The sequence below is a fragment of the Asterias amurensis genome, chromosome 6 (assembly GCF_032118995.1).
Source record: "Asterias amurensis chromosome 6, ASM3211899v1".
Lineage (NCBI taxonomy): Eukaryota > Metazoa > Echinodermata > Asteroidea > Forcipulatida > Asteriidae > Asterias > Asterias amurensis.
The window spans coordinates 23,058,471-23,079,419 of NC_092653.1; the positions used below are offsets into that span (position 1 = coordinate 23,058,471).

Below are 20,949 nucleotides of genomic sequence, written 5' to 3' on the forward strand. Positions count from 1 at the left end.
CGATTTTTAACCTGTTTTTAAACTGAACATTATTTTGACTAGTAACAAGGAGATGTTTATAGTACGACCAATCATCTAACATACCGCCCTCTATTGACCAGTAAAAATATTAATGGAAGACAACCAAAGCATTAATCTGTACAAGTTTTTTGTTTCAGCCTCTCCTAAACCATAACGTCAAAAGAGTTAAAATCATGTATGAAATTGAGGATAAGAACTAAGGTCAGTTCTTCATGTAATTATGACTTTAAACTCTTAATTAATTAACCGCGTGACGCTCATTTGCATATTTAATTTGGAAATTTTTGTAACACCATATCTCAAGAAGTACCGGGCCGATTTTCAATGTGTTTGTAGTTTAAAACTCCTTGGGGATAGGAGAAAAAGAAAAAAAAGTGACCTCAATTTGACCCCAACTTCTGGGTCAACCGGATGTGGGACCATATCTCAAGAACTTCGAAACATTTTTCTAAACTTTTTTCAGATATAACTCCTTGGTCATTGAGGCACAAAATCAAAGAAAAACAAGACGGAACAGCTTTGTGTTTGTTCACAACTACCTAATGTCTAGTTTTCTTTGAATTTGACCTTTATTTCTAAGTATATTGGATTACTTATACACAAGTTGATCTTTTATTTCTATCTCTACTCCTGTGTCTCGTGATGATTCAGTCATCAAATTTGGGCAGTTTGTAAAACCTATATTTGTAGCATACTTGGTAAGTTTTGTGGACAGTATTAAAAATAAAAATACAGTTTACAACTTCCTTTGCTAAAATTGTATATTTGTAATGTATTGAGCTTTCTATGCAAAAGAAACATTAACTAGACATCGCTTAATATTACCTTTGGGTTATTGGGAACAATCAGTACAGTTGTTCATTGAAAATTTTGATACATAAGAATGCTTTATGAACAGGTACCCAATGGTGTTGTCAGACTTGTGGTCTGGGTTCCAACTACCAGCATGTGTGTGTGTGTCCTGGACAAAGACTTTGTTACTATAATTGGAAACTTTTGATACGCTGGCGGCAGCAGACATAACAGTCCCTTTTTGCGGCTCTTAGCAAGCGCAGCTGCTCAGTCCACGCGTAGGTCGGAGCATGCGCACTTCTGGTGATGAATGTTACAAATAATATTCCAAAAGTTTCTGCATTACTTTGTACTTCGGACGGGACGTTAAGCGTTAGGTCACGTGTGTTGTGTGCGATCAAACGCCAAACCTATCTCTTTCTACCAGGGCCCAATTTCATAGAGCTGCTAAGCACGAAAATTTGCTAAGCATGAAATTTCTTCCTTGATAAAAACAGGATTACCAACCAAATTTCCACTTGATATTCAGGATAAGCAAGCAACAGCTGAATACCAACAACAAGCAATAGGCAATAAATAGAAATTTGGTTGGCAATCCTGTTTTTATCAATAAGGAAATCTCATTCTAAGCAAATTTTTGTGCTTAGCAGCTCTATGATATTGGGCCCAGGTGTTTATGGCACGGTTTTTGGCAGAGTACGCTTCATCACAACATAAATTTATCCTTGCAATAATGGTATGAGAATGAGTCTCCTAACTCAAATTTTGAACGCATCTGTCTTTAAAAAAGTAAGCAATTGAAAACGCCTGAAAACCATAAAGCAATATCTAAGTAATACTATTTAAAGTATATTAATAAGGAAGAATATGAAAAAATTAATCAACTTTTGATGAAGAAATAATGGTAGGGGGTACACAATCTCACATAGTGTTTAGGCCTATAGGTGACGTATGGTTCCATGATATATCTGTGAAAATTTGGATTCAATTGGTCATCGAAGTCTCAAGAGAACAATGAAAGAACAAATGCCCTTGTTGCCCAAATTTGTGTGTTTTCAGATGCATAATACAAGGATTCAGGCCTGTTCAAGTTCTTTTATTATTTGAGTGAGAAATTACCTTTTTCTAAAAAACTAGGTTACCATACATAAGAGTTTCTCACAAGGTTTTGTACTATCAACAGCTCCCCATTGCTCGTTACCTAGTAAGCTTTTATGCGTTTTGAGTAATAACCAATAGTGTCATATGACTTTAGGGAAAATCCCATGGCGCACTATAGCGGTGGCAGCGACCCCAACCTTTGACCAACCTGCTGAGAGCATCACCTGGGCAGTCAGTACTCGAGAAATCACTATGTCCACACGCCTGGTAATTCCTGTTCACCTTTCCCAAATCGACCCCACACTTCATCAGGTTTTCCAAGGCATTCCTCATACCAAAACTCGGCTAAATCATGGGGGAAATAATAAATAAATGGAAATAAATAATACAAAAAATACTTTAAAATGGACAGGCCATGAACATTAAAATACCATTGGCTGGTGAAGCAGTTCGCAACAGCTAGTTCTATTTAGGTAAATAAATAATAAACTTTTAATAAGATACATAATAGTCAAATAAATACCGTTATGAAAAAATACCATAGCATTTATTCTTAACGGTATTTTTAAATAGATGTGAACTTGTAAACAAATAATTTTCATACGCTGTTTTGAAGCATGGTTGAGTGAAAAGGCGTATATCATCAGAGTAAAACAAAAATGGGGGCGCTTTGTGGGAAGTCTTAGGGCCTACAAAAAAATTGTCAACAAATATTAAGGCTTCTGTTGAAATATTTGACGTGGTGTAGTTTACTACATTGGCTGTTTTATGTGGCATTCATTGGAATAATTCGTTTGGTCTTTTTTGTTCTCATGCGGCAGGACTTGTAGTTAAGAATCTTCACTGGACTGGGATTTATTATTTACAAGACCTGAATCAAGTGAGAAGAGACTAGAATCAAAATGAAAACACGGTTTGACAATCTCAACAATTTAAATTGAACAAAACACTAAGAGAAGATTGATCTCTTCTGTTTAAAGCCATTGGACCCTTTCGGTACAGAAAAAAAATCACAGATTTACAAATAACTTACAGGGTTTACAGAAGGTAGTGGTGAAATACTTATCTTGAAATATTATTCCATGAAATGCTTTACTTTTTGAGAAAACAGTAAAACAATATCAATTATCGTTAACGAGAATTACGGATTTATTTTAAACACATGTCATTGCACGGCAAAACGCGCGGATACAAGGGTGGGTTTTCCCGTAATTTTCTCCCGACTCCGATGACCGATTGAGCCTAAATTTTCACAGGTTTGTTATTTGATATAGAAGTTGTGATACACGATGTGTGGGCCTTGAACAATACTGTTTACCGAAAGGGTCCATGGCTTTAATGGGTGATTGGGCCTAATCTGCAGAATTAAAATGTATTTGTGAGACTCGGACTCAACATTGAGCATCATTTTGTTGATTCAAAGATGTTGAATTGAAAGAAACAAACAGACCACTGGACTTGTCTTGTCTTGTCTTGTCTTGAGTTTACTGGCACGACATTGAAATCACTGGCCTCAGGCCGGTGGTCCAGTGTAAAATCGAAGCCCTGCTTTATTATCTACATATAAAAAATAGGCCTCTTGTCCTTCCTTCCAGAAAATGCAGTCTCACATAATGTGAGGATAAGATGCACTGGGTGTTGCGCTTGCGTCCAAGAACATGCTGTCGAGTGCGGAAACATGTACAGATATTATGTATGTATATATTGTTTCAATAATATTGAGTATTGTACCTGTCCGCTCATGTAGTTCCCGATCATAGCGATGCCGATGGACCTACTGTTGAATGAGTAAGTATGTGCTCCTTGGTTGTTCCAACCACGTCCTATGTAAACTCTGTTATCGCCACCGATCAGAAAGTTGTATCCAATGTCATCCCAACCTATATAGAAAACAAATAATGACAATGATTCGGCTTCCGTGTTCAAGGATTTTCTAAGTTAATAGATGCGTAATCGTGTGCGTGCGATATAATTTACTTCAAAATCCCTGTCTAATTCTCACTGTACGTTGTATGTGCATAGATGTTGCATTTTGTTCTGCTCTGCTCTGCGCTTGATACACAACTCTGGTGGTGGCTGCTTCGGTCACCCGAACGACGAGTGCCCTTTAGTAAGCCCTTTGTAACAACATGGATTCTTGGCAGAAGAGAAACTTAAGATTTTATCTGACCGTATACTTTATGATCTGGTAACAAAACAAAATACTGACGTATTCCTCTTTGTTTCTGTTTGTTCTATGTCTCTGATATGAGGACTGTATTCCAAAGCTCTTGGCCTGTAATTATTGGTCAGCAAAAGGTGGAAATGCCATCATGTTCAACACTTGCCTTTTTCATAAGATCTTAGACCGTATGATCCAAGTTTCAGATATTTTTGTTTAGCATGACCCTGCCACGGCTAGCTTCTACGTTTCACATTCAGTTTAAGTTTTACACATTGTCGTTTGTCTCTATTTTCTTCATCCATGGTATATGTGAGAATAAACGGTAAACTTGCGGGTACAACCATGTTCTCTTATGTGAGGGAGTGTGTTGGCTCTTTCAGAGCCGGCCAGTTTTGGTCTCGACGTTTCGAATACTCTGCTCGACTTCAGGCGCCTGTTACGAGTTAATGTTGGTTATAATTATTACGTGCATTTACCTTTAGTATTCATGTGGTATTTTTGGATACCTAGGACCCTTTCTGAACATGCACTTTGCGATGAACATGACCCTCTGTCAGTGTGGTGGATAATGTAGTAGTCCAGGTTCCGGGCCAAGCTTGTCGTTCTCCGTGGAGATAAGGCTCCCCAACTGGATCTCTCGACGAAGGTTACAGCAAAGCAATAACCTGTATGGATAGAGTGTGAGGGATTCAATTTAGAGTCTCGCCCATCACAGACTCGCATGTAGTCTTGCTTGGTTGGTTGGTTTCAAGACTTTCGCATATATCATTTTCCAGCCTGGTATACCGCGCCGAATCGCGCCAGCTTTTCGTAATGTATTTTCGCTATACCACGGGCAGCGCGCCGTATCGCCCGCTAGCTTTTTGTAAATGCTTGGTTCGAACTCAAGTTTACAGACAGTCGTCAAACCGAAATGAATTCAAGAAGATAACATGCCTTCTGTCGGGTCACCACGTTTATGTTACGTTACGTTGTTACGGTTATGTTACGAATATAGAGTAGGTCTATCTCGGAACAAGACTAACCCGCAGGCGTCGGCTGAAATCCTTGTTTTGCTATTTATCTTGTAGCCCTATAATAAACTGAATAAAATGTGCAAAAACTGCTATTTTCATCAATAAATTTCAAAACAAGGGTGAAATCGTTTAACATAATCATTTTGGCTTAGAATAGGCCCCAAATTCTGCTTAGCAAATAGGGGATACACATACGTTTTAAGTTCCTAAACTTTCCATCAAAAACTATAGCCTACGACAATAGCAACAAAGCTCTTTTTGTCAGACAAAACGTGCTTGTTGTGGTAAAAACGCTTCATGTAATCCCTATACTTATCTTACTTGAATTAGCTCGTCCTGTTTGGAGAAGCATCATGCAGCAGACAAACACTATAAGTCGGATAACGTCCATTTTCAGCATGTTGAAGGCGTTTATGGTCAATCTTCGCACAAGAACTGCGTATGATGAACATTCAATATCAGACTGATAAGGAGTCGATAGTGCCACGGGTTTAAATACTGCAGTTGCAAAAAACAATCCGCAACGAAAACAACAAAGATAGATAAAGTGCAAACAAACAAACAAAAACAATTCAGTGTGGGAAAAAGTTATGCTGACGTTTGCAATATTTACATGTTTTTTGTACTGCACTTTGTTACTTTTGCAGTCAAGTTATTAACCCCGAGTTGAAACTGGGATTGTATGGAGATTTTCGGGAAAGTCCCCATGACGTAATGTCTCATTTGATTTAGCCTGTAGACGAAAACAAATCGAGGGGAAAAAAATCGGAGAAAAACCGGACCCCATGCCGTAATTTTTTAAAGCCCCTACCCTGTTTTTTTTCTGGCTACAAATTTGCTTGCAAAATACGATTATCGCCCCCACCCGAGCTGGCTTGGGTCTTTTTTAATTGGAAGGATCCGGGTTGGACGGTTTCCAATAACTCGTCAGCAGTTTCACGTAGTGCCACTTCAAACACTAAAACAAATCGGAAGGAAAATGCACGATTTCACAATTAAGTGGGGGAAAAAGTTATGCTGATTTGATTTAGCCTGTTGGACGGTTTCCAATAACTCGTCAGCAGTTTCACGAAGTGCCACTTCAAACACTAAAACAAATCGGAAGGAAAATGCACGATTTCTACTATTTGGGTAAATTCGTTGAACGCTATATCTAACGAACGAAGTTATGGGTCTCAAATCGTAAAGGCTCTGAATAATGTTAAAGGGACACACCGGCTCACCGTTTACGCAATTTAGGGGTGTATAATCATAAATAATGTTTTTATAGATGGTTGCTGTAAAAAAAAATCATCAAAATGTCACGTATTTAGCGAAAAATGATTTTAAAAAACCAAAGCGGCCATATAACAAGCTTCCGTTACACGGACTCTTTGAATGCGAATCTTATTCTTACGTTAGATTTTTTCACCATTATTTACATTTTGTAGCGATAATTTGAATACATGATCTTTTTCGTCAATTATTCGTAAATAATTTTGTAAAAAAAAAGATTTAAATTTGGTTAAGTAAAAGTTACTTTTAGACGGCTGAAAGTAAAACTAGCCCGGAAGGTCACGTGATTGTTTGTACCACTTTTTGGTTAGAACAATCACGCGACCTGCGTTTTTGTCTTAAAATGCTCAAAAACGGCTAAATTTGATGATTTTTTTTAAGGACGGTTCTTCTTCATTCCTGGAAGACCGTTGAAGTCATATCTTAGTCTATTTTGTAGCCCAAATAGCCCAATTCGGCCGGTGTGTCCCTTTAAGTTGGTGAAAGGCTCGCCTCCCAAGAACAATGAAACCATTAAAAACCATAGCGTTTTATGACAGAAGAGCCAAAAATAGTTTTGTTATATCGCTTATACGCGACTGCTTTGACAGTGTGGCTCCAGTGTGGCAGGAAATTCTGTGTATGGCTGGTAATTGGCGAACTTAAAGGAACACGTTGCCTTGGATCGGACGAGTTGGTCAAAACAAAAGCGTTTGTAACCGTTTTTTTATAAAATGCATATGGTTGGAAAGATGTTTTAAAAGTAGAATACAATGATCCACACAAGTTTGCCTCGAAATTGCGTGGTTTTCCTTCTGCTGTGCGAACTAACATGGTCGGCCATTTATGGGAGTCAAAATTTTGACCCCCATAAATGGCCGACGTGTTAGTCGACAAGGTAAAAGGAAAACCACGCAATTTCGAGGCATGTTTGTGTGGATCATTGTATTCTACTTTTACAACATCTTTCTACCCATATGCATTTTATAAAAAACGGTTACAAACGCTTTTCAAAGACCAACTCGACCGATCCAAGGCAACGTGTTCCTTTAAAGTTGTGTCAACTTCTTCTGATAGCGCCCTCTTTTGAATCAATCTCCTCTACTCCATGCCAATTTCCCATTTATATTGGGGACAGAATCTCCGGGACAGAATTCCCTTGGGACACCCGCGGCTTTGGCATTTTCACGAATTAAAGACAGTGGACACTATTGGTAATTGCCAAAGACTAGTCTTCTCACTTGGTGTATCCCAACATATGCATAAAATAACAAACCTGTGGAAATTTGAGCTCGATTGGTCTTCGGAGTTGCGAGATATCTATGAAACAAAAAAACAACACCCTTGTCACACTAAGTTGTGTGCTTTCAGATGCTTTATTTTGAGACCTCAAATTCTAAACTTGAGGTCTCAAAATCAAATTTGTGGAAAATTACTTCTTTCTCGAAAACTACGTCACTTCAGAGGGAGCCGTTTCTCACAGTGTATTATACCATCAACCTCTCCCCATTACTCGTTACCAAGTGAGGTTTTACGCTGATAATTATTTTGGGTAATTACCAATAGTGTCCTCTGACTTTAAGTGCCAACCACTTTGATCGCAATGTTTTACGAAAGGCGAAAAACCCCACCCAAAGATGTCATTAAAGTGCCGGCCTGAAAGACCGTATAGATTTTTGTGGCAAATTAGGCAACAGTAAGGCTAGTTTTTGTTTTTTAATCAACAACAGTTTACATAATACGTGTTATTAAGCGTGACAGACATTGACATAATAGCATTCATTATAATATAAACCAATTGCCTATTCTTTCGCATTGCATTGTTCATCGGTATGCAAAGTGGATTGTGACATTAGTCAGCATAAGTTTTGTATAGGGTCTAGTACCGTACTATCGTAAAAATATATAGGCCTATATAAATACCAAACGTAAAACGACCAAAGTTGGAGTGTTTTATTGTAGGCCTATGTGTAAGTTGCTGGACTCGTATTAAAGTAGGCGGGGCGTCGGAAGCTTTCTATCGCAACTAATGTCAAGGGGAGTCGCGTATACTTGTTATGAGGCAAATCTGGGCATATTCTTTCAGTCCCATGCCAATATGGGCAAACAACTCCGAAGTTATGGAAATTTAAGGTCGGAACCTAATATCCCGCAATGTTCATTTCCGACTCCCTGTACCCCCGGAACTATTTAGGGTAGAATTCTGTAGACCCCCCCCCCCCCTCCCCATCTTTTACGCTTTGTGTGAATTTTTTAGTTTTGTGTTAATTTATTGGTTACATTAATTTTCTCATGTGTGTCCCTCGAGTAAATGTATACCCCACATACACCCCACCCCCACTCAAGTATCTAAGGAGCTGAATGCACATTCCGATTTTCTCAGGGGAGTCAAGGGCTGTTTTAGAAACAAAACTCGGATGTAAAATCTCCTCGAAATTGAATATTTTAAGTTGAAATTTAAACATTACTTCCCCGAGAAAACAAAACAAGGGTCACTATTATTAGGTCACATGCACGAAACAAAGACACATGGCTAAAGCGGGGGAAACAATATTTCCCTTCGCCATTTGTAAACGCGTCCATGGAGCTATACCACCGGGATTAGGCTATTATATAGAAAGAAAACCACATAGCGCAGCACCCCCCCCCCCCATTTACCCAAATGGGCGGTATGTATAGTTCTGCGAGTGAATTATATTATCCAGTGCACTGTTCATTGCTCATTATTCAGAACTGGGCGTACGCCAAATTGAATAATTAGGTACCCATGTGACACGTTCAGGCTTATCAGATGCGGCCTACTGCACACCCATGGACGAAAATGTTAGGTTTCCATACGTCATTTCGTTTACGTTCTGGTACATCCCTAGTGGGACCGGGCCTTTAGTCCCTAATTATTGTAGGATTCGGAAACTGAATCTCACAACATCCTAAACATCCGGATGGGATGTCTTGTCCGACTCCGGATCAGATGTCTTGTCCGACTCGAGGTAGTGAGGCCATGTTCGGATCTCTTTATAGAGGGTCTCGCCTGGGCAGTCTGTGGGGAAGAGTTGCATCACATCACGGTGGCCACGAAGGACGTATCTTGAGGTCATGTAGCCTGACTTGGCCCCACACTCATTCAGATCCTTTAAAACCTGAAGTACACCGGGGGTTGGCTGTAGAAATAAAATAAAATACGAGCTGTATGTTAAAATGTATGTCTTCTGGTTTAATAGTGACTTCGTATCATATCTGTCACTGAGACCTACTTCTTGAGCACAATGTAATGGTTTGCCAATCGTTTTCAGTGGGCTCTTTTACATGCGTTACACAACGCACGGGACCAACGGCTTTACGTCCGACCCGAAGGACGAAGCATCGTGGTTAAGTGTCTTGCTTGAGGACATGGGTATCACGACTGGAAATCGAACCCACACTGTTCATCAGAGTGATAGAGTTTGAATCCGGTGCTCTTAAAGCCATTGGACACTTTCGGTAAACAGTGTTGTCAAAAGGCCCACACTTCGTGTATCACAACTTATATATAAAATAACAAACCTGTGAAAATTTAGGCTCAATCGGTCATCGGAGTCGGGAGAAAATAACAGGGAAAATCCACCCTTGTTACCGCACGTTTCGCCGTGTCATGACATGGTGTTTAAAAAAAATCCGTAATTCTCGATATCGAGAATGAATAATTGTTTTAATGTTTTCTCAAAAAGTAAAGCATTCATGGAATAATATTTCAAGAGAAGTCTTTCACCATTACCTTCTGTAAACCCTGTAAGTTATTTGTAAATCTGTGAATTTTTTTTTTCTGTTCCGAAAGTGTCCAATGGCTTAAACCGCTAGGCCAAGGCACGCTGTAACATTATTACTTATGAGTAGACTATTCTTTATACCAGGATGTCATTGTAGTTTCCGATGATGGATGTGCCGATTGAGTGACTGTTGTAATAAGTAGATCCAGCGTGTGCTCCTACTGTGTCCCAACCACGCCCTATGTAAACTTTCTCATCACCACCGATCAGAAAGTTGTATGCTATGTCATCCCATCCTTGGATATAACAAACAAAAACATGGAATATTAATACATTTTGCCAGGCCTGATATACTTCACGGATTGGTGCCGTTGAAGCTTCAGTATAAATCAGGCCTGGAATTACACCCAGGCCACGGAGGCCAATGCTCCGTTGCCCCTGGTCTTGGCCTTGGTGCCCCTTCAAAATGTTTCCCATTGACTTTCAGATTTGTCATTGGAAGTGCCCTTTGCAAACTGTATTGCCCTTCCAAAGATGAAATTCCAGGCCTGAGAAAATAGTGTACATTTACTAAGGAGAACATGCCATGGCGTCCTTGCCCTTTCAAAAACGAACCAACGGGCCTGTAACGGTGTTTCATGTGATCTGAACAAAGGTATTTTTTAAGGCTACAACTTGGAAATCCCAAACAACAATTTTACTTCAGTGCTTGGTCCATCCAATAATTGAAAAATTTTTGAACTTGTTTTTAAATTACTGTTGATCCTTTCAGTTGTACATGCATGCTTTGGTCTACGTCTGTATAGGGAATTTTGTCCATGAGTATATAGCATTACACGGTATGTACGTATACAGACCTGTTGTTTTAATAGACAAAGCCTAATTATGTACTATTGAAGTCACCTCGTGTCACCATGTGGAAGTGTTGGAAGGAGCGCATCAGTGTTGAACATTCTTCTTGTGTTGAGCACTGATTTGAGGCAGTGTGATGGACCACTGAGTACCCGACAGGGAGCACCATGTCTTGCCGTTTCTTTGGGGGTATGGCACCCCACTCAGCTCTGGTGACGAAGGTCAAATTGCTGCAAGCGGGTTCTGTATTATGTAAATATCAGAGGAAAATAATCTCATTGGGGTTTGAAAGTTACGGGGGGGTGAGGGCCACTTTTTACTGTTCTTGCCACCCCTCTTCCCACCGTTTTACCGCACTGTGTTACGTTTCTCCTTACAAAAAAGGTGCAGTTTCAGTATAGGGTGAATGGGTTCTTTGCATGGTTGCAACAACAAGTTTTATTTTACAGCTGTATAGCTATAAAAAATTAAAAACGGAAAAATTACTGTTACGCCTTCTAGCTGCTTGCCCCCAAAATATTAAATCTTGCTCTAGGCTTAGTGGCTCACATAATGAACATTATGTATGGTTCAACGCATAATTATGTTACACTTGAATAACAACCAAACACATCATGAAGTACGTATGCGGTAGCGTGATGATGAGTTGTATCATTTAGCAAGTAAGGTTGAACTGCTGATTGAGTGACACGAAAGTTATCTTTCATTATGTCATTGCGCAATAAATTGGGGATTCCCCGATTACGTTGTTGGGTTGGACTGTCTTAAATCGTTTTTTGTCCTCCTTCGATTAGGTTGACCATGGAGTCCGTGGGTTGATTTAGTGTAATATAAACCAGTGAGGAAGGAATAACAGCATAGTTTCAAAAATAACTTCCCTGCACAGATATGAATCTTTGTAAACAATGTCCCGAAATCATGAGACTTCTCGACCGGTACTGCTTCCGCGTGCTTAGGCCGTGTCCGAAACGACGACTTCGGCTACAGCTACGGCTAGATCGCGCGCGTCTGCCTATTCTTCAACACTGGTAGACGCGCTGATCTAGACGTAGCTGTAGCCGAAGTCGTCGTTTCGGACACGGCCTTAGACTCTCTTGGCCTTTGCTAAGCCCCACTAAATAAGCCCCACTAGTGTCTCCCTGTGTTGCCCACCCCCACGTCGTACCACAGGCGGCCCAGGCCTTCCCCAATGCACTGCTGGGTTGTATGTACAATGTAAAGTACAGTTAATGCCAGTATACATAAAACTAATACCAGTACTTACCTATTTGCAGTTTTAAGTCGGCTTTCCCAGACATTGGATCGCCTGCCAACACACTGCTCACTTGTGAATAATGCAGCATACAAGCACTCAACATTAACACCAAAGGTCGAATCCTGCCCGTATGATAATGCATGGTTGAACAATGCAGAGAAAATGGTAGATTATCAAGTCCCAGTATGGCGTATTGAAGGACAAGTTTAAAATGGATTTTCAAGAGACAAATCAAACTGGAAAACTATGAACATGAATCGCAACTTTTTTTCGAATTTGTATGGTTGTTCGCAGTCTGTGCAGCAAACCAGCTAGTGACACTATATGAACAAAACCAACCCATTGGCCTTGCTTCAGTTTTCTATTACTTCTATGACAAATGATATTCTTTGTTCCGTTCGGGGAATACCCGCGAGGGGCCCTATTATAATCCTGCTTTTGTCATGTGTGAACTGGATAGGAGGAAGTAACAGGCAAAAACATGCAAGTCTATATACTGTTGTGAATCGGGTAGAAGGTCGGGAAGCTATGTTCGGTTTGTACAGCACTGTCATTTCATCATGGAGGAAGTATAGCTCCTACAAGGTTTAAAGACTGATATCGAGTTTTATTGTGAAAGTAAAACTGAAGCTTTTGGTTTGAGACGTCGTTAAACACGCTGCACAATTTGAAGAAGTCCAGCTTTGAAGAATTTCCATCAATTCCCAATGTCACTCGTGTACGAAGTTCCAAACGTCATGTGCTTTGGGATTACAATTTTAAAATTGAAAACTCCCCCTCCATTGCCCTTTCTGAAAATTCAAACTTATTTATTGAAAACAATCGAGGCTCACAATAAATCGTTATCTTAAAAATGTATAATTGCGTACACACATTTACTCCAGATGCACTCTTTTTTTTCAAAAATAAAAGGCAATCGTTTCGTTAGAAAAATGTGACATCACCGTGTAGTTTATTAATTGAGGGAATTGTACTAAAAAACCGCGCCTAGTTTTTGTTTATGCTGTATGCCTAATTAGTTTGATGATTCTGGTTTTTAAATCCTAGAAAAACACACGAAAAACATAAAGCAATCAATTTGTGAAAACAAGAAAAGAAATTGCGTACAATACGCTGAGACTTGAATAAGATCCTAAATATTGTAGGGCTCGAGGTAGTGAGGCCATGTTCGGATCTCTTTATAGAGGGTCTCGCCTGGGCATTCCGTGGGGCCGAGTTGCCTCACATCACGGTGGCCACGAAGGACGTATCTTGAGGTCATGTAGCCTGACTTGGCACCACACTCATTCAGATCCTTTAAAACCTGCAGAACTCCGGGACTTGGCTAGAAAGAGAACACATTGCAAACCGTTATTTATGATGTCATACTACGTAAACATTTACGTTTTTTATGTTTTCCGCAACAACATTTATGTTAACTTTATGCATAGGCACTGGAAACCTTTGGTAATAATATTGTAAAAGACAAGTATTCTCGCTTGGTGGTGTATCCCAACATGATTATGCATGCAATAACCAATCTGTGAACATTTTGGTTCACTTTGTCATCGAAATAATTGCAAGAAAATAATGACTTGAGTGAGAAATTTTACCTCTTTCTCAAATACTACCTCACTTCAGAGGGTCGTTTCTCACAATCCATTGCTAGTTACCAAGTAAGTTTTTATGCTGATATATATTTTGAGTACTTTATCAACGTGTTCAGAGCCCTTAAAAATGTTTTTAGACCGGACTAACCAGGATTTTGGTGTAGGTTCCGATGATAGATGTGCCAATGGAGTGACTGTTGTAATAAATAGACCCAGCCTGTGTTCCTACGGTGTCCCAACCACGCCCTATGTAAACTTTCTCATCGCCTCCGATCAGAAAGTTGTATCCAATGTCATCCCAACCTTGGAATGACAAACAAAACATTGACCATAAAATAGGACGCTATAAGATTTTATTGTACCTTGCGTGGTCTGCAACTTAATATACATTCTCAAATCTGAAAATAATATTGCTTTGCGTTTGTTTTTCTGAAGAATAATCTTATTTTGGGCTTTTGAAGGGAACTTGAGCAATGCCTGTCTCAACCAACATCTTTGCGTTCAAAAAGAGCGACCGTGTACATTCAAGGGCCTTTCTGTCCGGCAAGACATATTTCCTTATAAATTCAAGGTTTACACAAGAAATGAGCAAGTTTTAAAGATGTACCAGTTCATTCATATCAAAAGTTTGTGAAATTCGCAGTGCAACCTCAATAACATGTAAGTTTTTTTTTAATGAGTTTCCCCCATTGAGCTGAATACAAAACATGCTATCATGAAGTCCAGATCTTCTTCTAAAACTGTGTTGAGTGATTCGCCTTTTGTTTTAGAGCTAGTACACAAGTATAGAGAGCGATATGCATGTTTAGTTACCCACCTCGTGTCACCATGTGGAAGTGTTGGAAAGAGCGCATCAGAACCGAACAGTCTTTTAGGTTTGAGCACTGCTTTGAGGCAGTGTGATGGACCACGGCGTACCCGACAGGGAGCACCATGTCCTGCCGTTTCTTTGGGGGTACGGCACCCCACTGTGCTCTTGTGACGAAGGTCAAATTGCTGCAAGCAGGTTCTGAGGTTGATGATAGAAGGGGAAAGTTTTCAGTATATTCAAAAATACGTATTGGCCGAGTACGGCTCAATAGATAACACCGAGTTCGAAAGTCACCAGATGATATCTGAGCACGAGTACCAAGTACTAAGACTATAGTGTGTTCAAGTACCAAGTACTCTTATAATCGAGTACCCATTTCCAACAGCAGCATACAAGTACTCAGATCTCCCAGTACGAGTTCCAGTATATGGGCCTTATAGTAATATAGCATGAATACTGCAAAAAGAGGTATAAAAGTCACTTATTGGTTATTGCCTTTAATATGATGTTAAAGGATGATTAAAGTCTTTTTAAAAATGGATACACCGACAAATGGATATCGAAAACCACCACCAACACCCAATGAAGCTGACTATTCGAAACAATATCATTTGATACAAAATAATATCATTTTAATAGTGAAGTGTAATATAATAAACAATTATTATGAAGCAGTGCGCATAAAGGTCTAAACCTACGGCCTATTATATATCCTGATTCTACATCTATCTAGCTTGAATTGTGCAATGGTGGCCTATGGCCGTTTCGAAACCACCCTTGGCTTGGGTTGGGTTTGAAACTCTGTCCATCTACTAAAGCCCCGTAAAGAAAATTGTCCAACTTAAAGGAACACGTTGCCTTGGAACGGACGAGTTGGTCAAAACAAAAGCGTTTGTAACCGTTTTTTATATAATGCATATGGTTGGAAAGATGTTTTAAAAGTAGAATACAATGATCCACACAAGTTTGCCTCGAAATTGCGTGGTTTTTCTTCTACTGTGCGAACTAACACGGTCAGCCATTTATGGGAGTCAAAATTTTGACCCCCATAAATGGCCGACGTGTTAGTCGTCGAGGTAAAAGGAAAACCACGCAATTTCGAGGCATGTTTGTGTGGATCATTGTATTCTACTTTTACAACATCTTTCTACCCATATGCATTTTATAAAAAACGGTTACAAACGCTTTTCAAAGACCAACTCGACCGATCCAAGGCAACGTGTTCCTTTAAAGTTGTGTCAACTTCTTCTGATAGCGCCCTCTTTTGAATCAATCTCCTCTACTCCATGCCAATTTCCCATTTATATTGGGGACAAAATCTCCGGGACAGAGTTCCCTTGGGACACTCGCGGCTTTGGCATTTTCACGAATTAAAGACAGTGGACACTATTGGTAATTGCCAAAGACTAGTCTTCTCACTTGGTGTATCCCAACATATGCATAAAATAACAAACCTGTGGAAATTTGAGCTCGATTGGTCTTCGGAGTTGCGAGATAACTATGACACAAAAAAAACACCCTTGTCACACAAAGTTGTGTGCTTTCAGATGCTTGATTTCGAGACCTCAAATTCTAAACTTGAGGTCTCAAAATCAAATTACTTCTTTCTCGAAAACTACGTCACTTCAGAGGGAGCCGTTTCTCACAGTGTATTATACCATCAACCTCTCCCCATTACTCGTTACCAAGTGAGGTTTTACGCTGATTATTATTTTGAGTAATTACCAATAGTGTCCACTGACTTTAAGTGCCAACCACTTTGATCGCAATATATTACGAAAGGCGAAAAACCCCACCCAAAGATGTCATTAAAGTGCCGGCCTAAAAGACCGTATAGATTTTTGTGGCAAATTATTCAACAGTAAGGCTAGTTTTTGTTTTTTAATCAACAACAGTTTACATGATACGTGTTATTAAGCGTGACAGACATTGACATAATAGCATTCATATAAACCAATTGCCTATTCTTTCGCATTGCATTGTTCATCGGTATGCAAAGTGGATTGTGACATTAGTCAGCATAAGTTTTGTATAGGGTCTAGTACCGTACTATCGTAAAAATATATAGGCCTATATAAATACCGAACGTAAAACGACCAAAGTTGGAGTGTTTTATTGTAGGCCTATGTGTAAGTTGCTGGACTCGTATTAAAGTAGGCGGGGCGTCGGAAGCTTTCTATCGCAACTAATGTCAAGGGGAGTCGCGTATACTTGTTATGAGGCAAATCTGGGCATATTCTTTCAGTCCCATGCCAATATGGGCAAACAACTCCGAAGTGATGGAAATTTAAGGTCGGAACCTAATATCCCGCAATGTTCATTTCCGACTCCCTGTACCCCCGGAACTATTTAGGGTAGAATTCTGTAGACCCCCCCCCCCCCATATGTTATGCTTTGTGTGAATTTTTTAGTTTTGTGTTAATTTATTGGTTACATTGATTTTCTCATGTGTGTCCCTCGAGTAAATGTATATCCCACATACACCCCACCCCCACTCAAGTATCTAAGGAGCTGAATGCACATTCCGATTTTCTCAGGGGAGTCAAGGGCTGTTTTAGAAACAAAACTCGGATGTAAAATCTCCTCGAAATTGAATATTTTAAGTTGAAATTTAAACATTACTTCCCCGAGAAAACAAAACAAGGGTCACTATTATTAGGTCACATGCACGAAACGAAGACACATGGCTAAAGCGGGGGAAACAATATTTCCCTTCGCCATTTGTAAACGCGTCCATGGAGCTATACCACCGGGATTAGGCTATTATATAGAAAGAAAACCACATAGCGCAGCCCCCCCCCCCCCCCCATTTACCCAAATGGGCGGTATGTATAGTTCTGCGAGTGAATTATATTATCCAGTGCACTGTTCATTGCTCATTCAGAACTGGGCGTACGCCAAATTGAATAATTAGGTACCCATGTGACACGTTCAGGCTTATCAGATGGGGCCTACTGCACACCCATGGACGAAATTTTTAGGTTTCCATACGTCCTTTCGTTTACGTTCTGGTACATCCCTAGTGGGACCGGGCCTTTAGTCCCTAATTATTGTAGTTTTTTTAATAGGAACATCAGATTCGGAAACTGATTCTCACAACATCCTAAACATCCGGATGGGATGTCTTGTCCGACTCCGGATCAGATGTCTTGTCCGACTCGAGGTAGTGAGGCCATGTTCGGATCTCTTTATAGAGGGTCTCGCCTGGGCAGTCTGTGGGGCCGAGTTGCCTCACATCACGGTGGCCACGAAGGACGTATCTTGAGGTCATGTAGCCTGACTTGGCACCACACTCATTCAGATCCTTTAAAACCTGAAGTACACCGGGGGTTGGCTGTAGAAATAAAATAAAATACGAGCTGTATGTTAAAATGTATGTCTTCTGGTTTAATAGTGACTTCGTATCATATCTGTCACTGAGACCTACTTCTTGAGCACAATGTAATGGTTTGCCAATCGTTTTCAGTGGGCTCTTTTACATGCGTTACACAACGCACGGGACCAACGGCTTTACGTCCGATCCGAAGGACGAAGCATCGTGGTTAAGTGTCTTGCTTAAGGACATGGGTATCACGACTGGAAATCGAACCCACACTGTTCATCAGAGTGATAGAGTTTGAATCCGGTGCTCTTAAAGCCATTGGACACTTTCGGTAAACAGTGTTGTCAAAAGGCCCACACTTCGTGTATCACAACTTATATATAAAATAACAAACCTGTGAAAATTTAGGCTCAATCGGTCATCGGAGTCGGGAGAAAATAACAGGGAAAATCCACCCTTGTTTCCGCACGTTTCGCCGTGTCATGACATGGTGTTTAAAAAAATCCGTAATTCTCGATATCGAGAATGAATAATTGTTTTAATGTTTTCTCAAAAAGTAAAGCATTCATGGAATAATATTTCAAGAGAAGTCTTTCACCATTACCTTCTGTAAACCCTGTAAGTTATTTGTAAATCTGTGAATTTTTTTTTCTGTTCCGAAAGTGTCCAATGGCTTAAACCGCTAGGCCAAGGCACGCTGTAACATTATTACTTATGAGTAGACTATTCTTTATACCAGGATGTCATTGTAGTTTCCGATGATGGATGTGCCGATTGAGTGACTGTTGTAATAAGTAGATCCAGCGTGTGCTCCTACTGTGTCCCAACCACGCCCTATGTAAACTTTCTCATCACCACCGATCAGAAAGTTGTATGCTATGTCATCCCATCCTTGGATATAACAAACAAAAACATGGAATATTAATACATTTTGCCAGGCCTGATATACTTCACGGATTGGTGCCGTTGAAGCTTCAGTATAAATCAGGCCTGGAATTACACCCAGGCCACGGAGGCCAATGCTCCGTTGCCCCTGGTCTTGGCCTTGGTGCCCCTTCAAAATGTTTCCCATTGACTTTCAGATTTGTCATTGGAAGTGCCCTTTGCAAACTGTATTGCCCTTCCAAAGATGAAATTCCAGGCCTGAGAAAATAGTGTACATTTACTAAGGAGAACATGCCATGGCGTCCTTGCCCTTTCAAAAACGAACCAACGGGCCTGTAACGGTGTTTCATGTGATCTGAACAAAGGTATTTTTTAAGGCTACAACTTGGAAATCCCAAACAACAATTTTACTTCAGTGCTTGGTCCATCCAATAATTGAAAAATTTTTGAACTTGTTTTTAAATTACTGTTGATCCTTTCAGTTGTACATGCATGCTTTGGTCTACGTCTGTATAGGGAATTTTGTCCATGAGTATATAGCATTACACGGTATGTACGTATACAGACCTGTTGTTTTAATAGACAAAGCCTAATTATGTACTATTGAAGTCACCTCGTGTCACCATGTGGAAGTGTTGGAAGGAGCGCATCAGTGTTGAACATTCTTCTTGTGTTGAGCACTGATTTGAGGCAGTGTGATGGACCACTGAGTACCCGACAGGGAGCACCATGTCTTGCCGTTTCTTTGGGGGTATGGCACCCCACTCAGCTCTGGTGACGAAGGTCAAATTGCTGCAAGCGGGTTCTGTATTATGTAAATATCAGAGGAAAATAATCTCATTGGGGTTTGAAAGTTACGGGGGGGGGGTGAGGGCCACTTTTTACTGTTCTTGCCACCCCTCTTCCCACCGTTTTACCGCACTGTGTTACGTTTCTCCTTACAAAAAAGGTGCAGTTTCAGTATAGGGTGAATGGGTTCTTTGCATGGTTGCAACAACAAGTTTTATTTTACAGCTGTATAGCTATAAAAAATTAAAAACGGAAAAATTACTGTTACGCCTTCTAGCTGCTTGCCCCCAAAATATTAAATCTTGCTCTAGGCTTAGTGGCTCACATAATGAACATTATGTATGGTTCAACGCATAATTATGTTACACTTGAATAACAACCAAACACATCATGAAGTACGTATGCGGTAGCGTGATGATGAGTTGTATCATTTAGCAAGTAAGGTTGAACTGCTGATTGAGTGACACGAAAGTTATCTTTCATTATGTCATTGCGCAATAAATTGGGGATTCCCCGATTACGTTGTTGGGTTGGACTGTCTTAAATCGTTTTTTGTCCTCCTTCGATTAGGTTGACCATGGAGTCCGTGGGTTGATTTAGTGTAATATAAACCAGTGAGGAAGGAATAACAGCATAGTTTCAAAAATAACTTCCCTGCACAGATATGAATCTTTGTAAACAATGTCCCGAAATCATGAGACTTCTCGACCGGTACTGCTTCCGCGTGCTTAGACTCTCTTGGCCCTATACCTGTCCTTCCACTCGGAGGGACGGAGCTTCGCTAAGCCCCACTAAATAAGCCCCACTAGTGTCTCCCTGTGTTGCCCACCCCCACGTCGTACCACAGGCGGCCCAGGCCTTCCCCAATGCACTGCTGGGTTGTATGTACAATGTAAAGTACAGTTAATGCCAGTACATAAAACTAACACCAGTACTTACCTATTTGCAGTTTTAAGTCGGCTTTCCCAGACATTGGATCGCCTGCCAACACACTGCTCACTTGTGAATAATGCAGCATGCAAGCACTCAACATTAACACCAAAGGTCGAATCCTGCCCGTATGATAATGCATGGTTGAACAGTGCAGAGAAAATGGTAGATTATCAAGTTACAGTATGGCGTATTGAAGGACAAGTTTAAAATGGATTTTCAAGAGACAAATCAAACTGGAAAACTATGAACATGAATCGCAACTTTTTTTCGAATTTGTATGGTTGTTCGCAGTCTGTGCAGCAAACCAGCTAGTGACACTATATGAACAAAACCAACCCATTGGCCTTGCTTCAGTTTTCCATTACTTCTATGACAAATGATATTCTTTGTTCCGTTCGGGGAATACCCGCGAGGGGCCC

The 20,949-nt window shown here is 40.2% G+C and overlaps 2 protein-coding genes across 2 annotated transcripts; both read right to left on the reverse strand.

Moving 5' to 3' along the window:
- Nucleotides 1-364: 364 nt before the first annotated feature.
- Nucleotides 365-20,841, reverse strand: LOC139938724 (uncharacterized). The gene is made up of 12 exons (XM_071934341.1): nucleotides 20,537-20,841; nucleotides 19,422-19,613; nucleotides 18,660-18,814; nucleotides 17,711-17,935; nucleotides 14,974-15,034; nucleotides 14,608-14,799; nucleotides 13,939-14,093; nucleotides 13,422-13,525; nucleotides 5,416-5,732; nucleotides 4,555-4,743; nucleotides 3,646-3,794; nucleotides 365-2,259 (listed from the first exon to the last, which is right to left on the reverse strand). Exons 1-12 carry the CDS (start codon nucleotides 20,667-20,669, stop codon nucleotides 2,065-2,067), a joined length of 2,067 nt encoding a protein of 688 aa, XP_071790442.1. The 5' UTR covers nucleotides 20,670-20,841; the 3' UTR covers nucleotides 365-2,064.
- On the reverse strand, nucleotides 8,046-13,298 carry LOC139937978 (peptidoglycan recognition protein 1-like). Its single transcript, XM_071933296.1, has 4 exons — nucleotides 12,211-13,298; nucleotides 10,998-11,189; nucleotides 10,236-10,390; nucleotides 8,046-9,509 (listed from the first exon to the last, which is right to left on the reverse strand). Exons 1-4 carry the CDS (start codon nucleotides 12,341-12,343, stop codon nucleotides 9,279-9,281), a joined length of 711 nt encoding a protein of 236 aa, XP_071789397.1. The 5' UTR covers nucleotides 12,344-13,298; the 3' UTR covers nucleotides 8,046-9,278.
- Nucleotides 20,842-20,949: the final 108 nt, after the last annotated feature.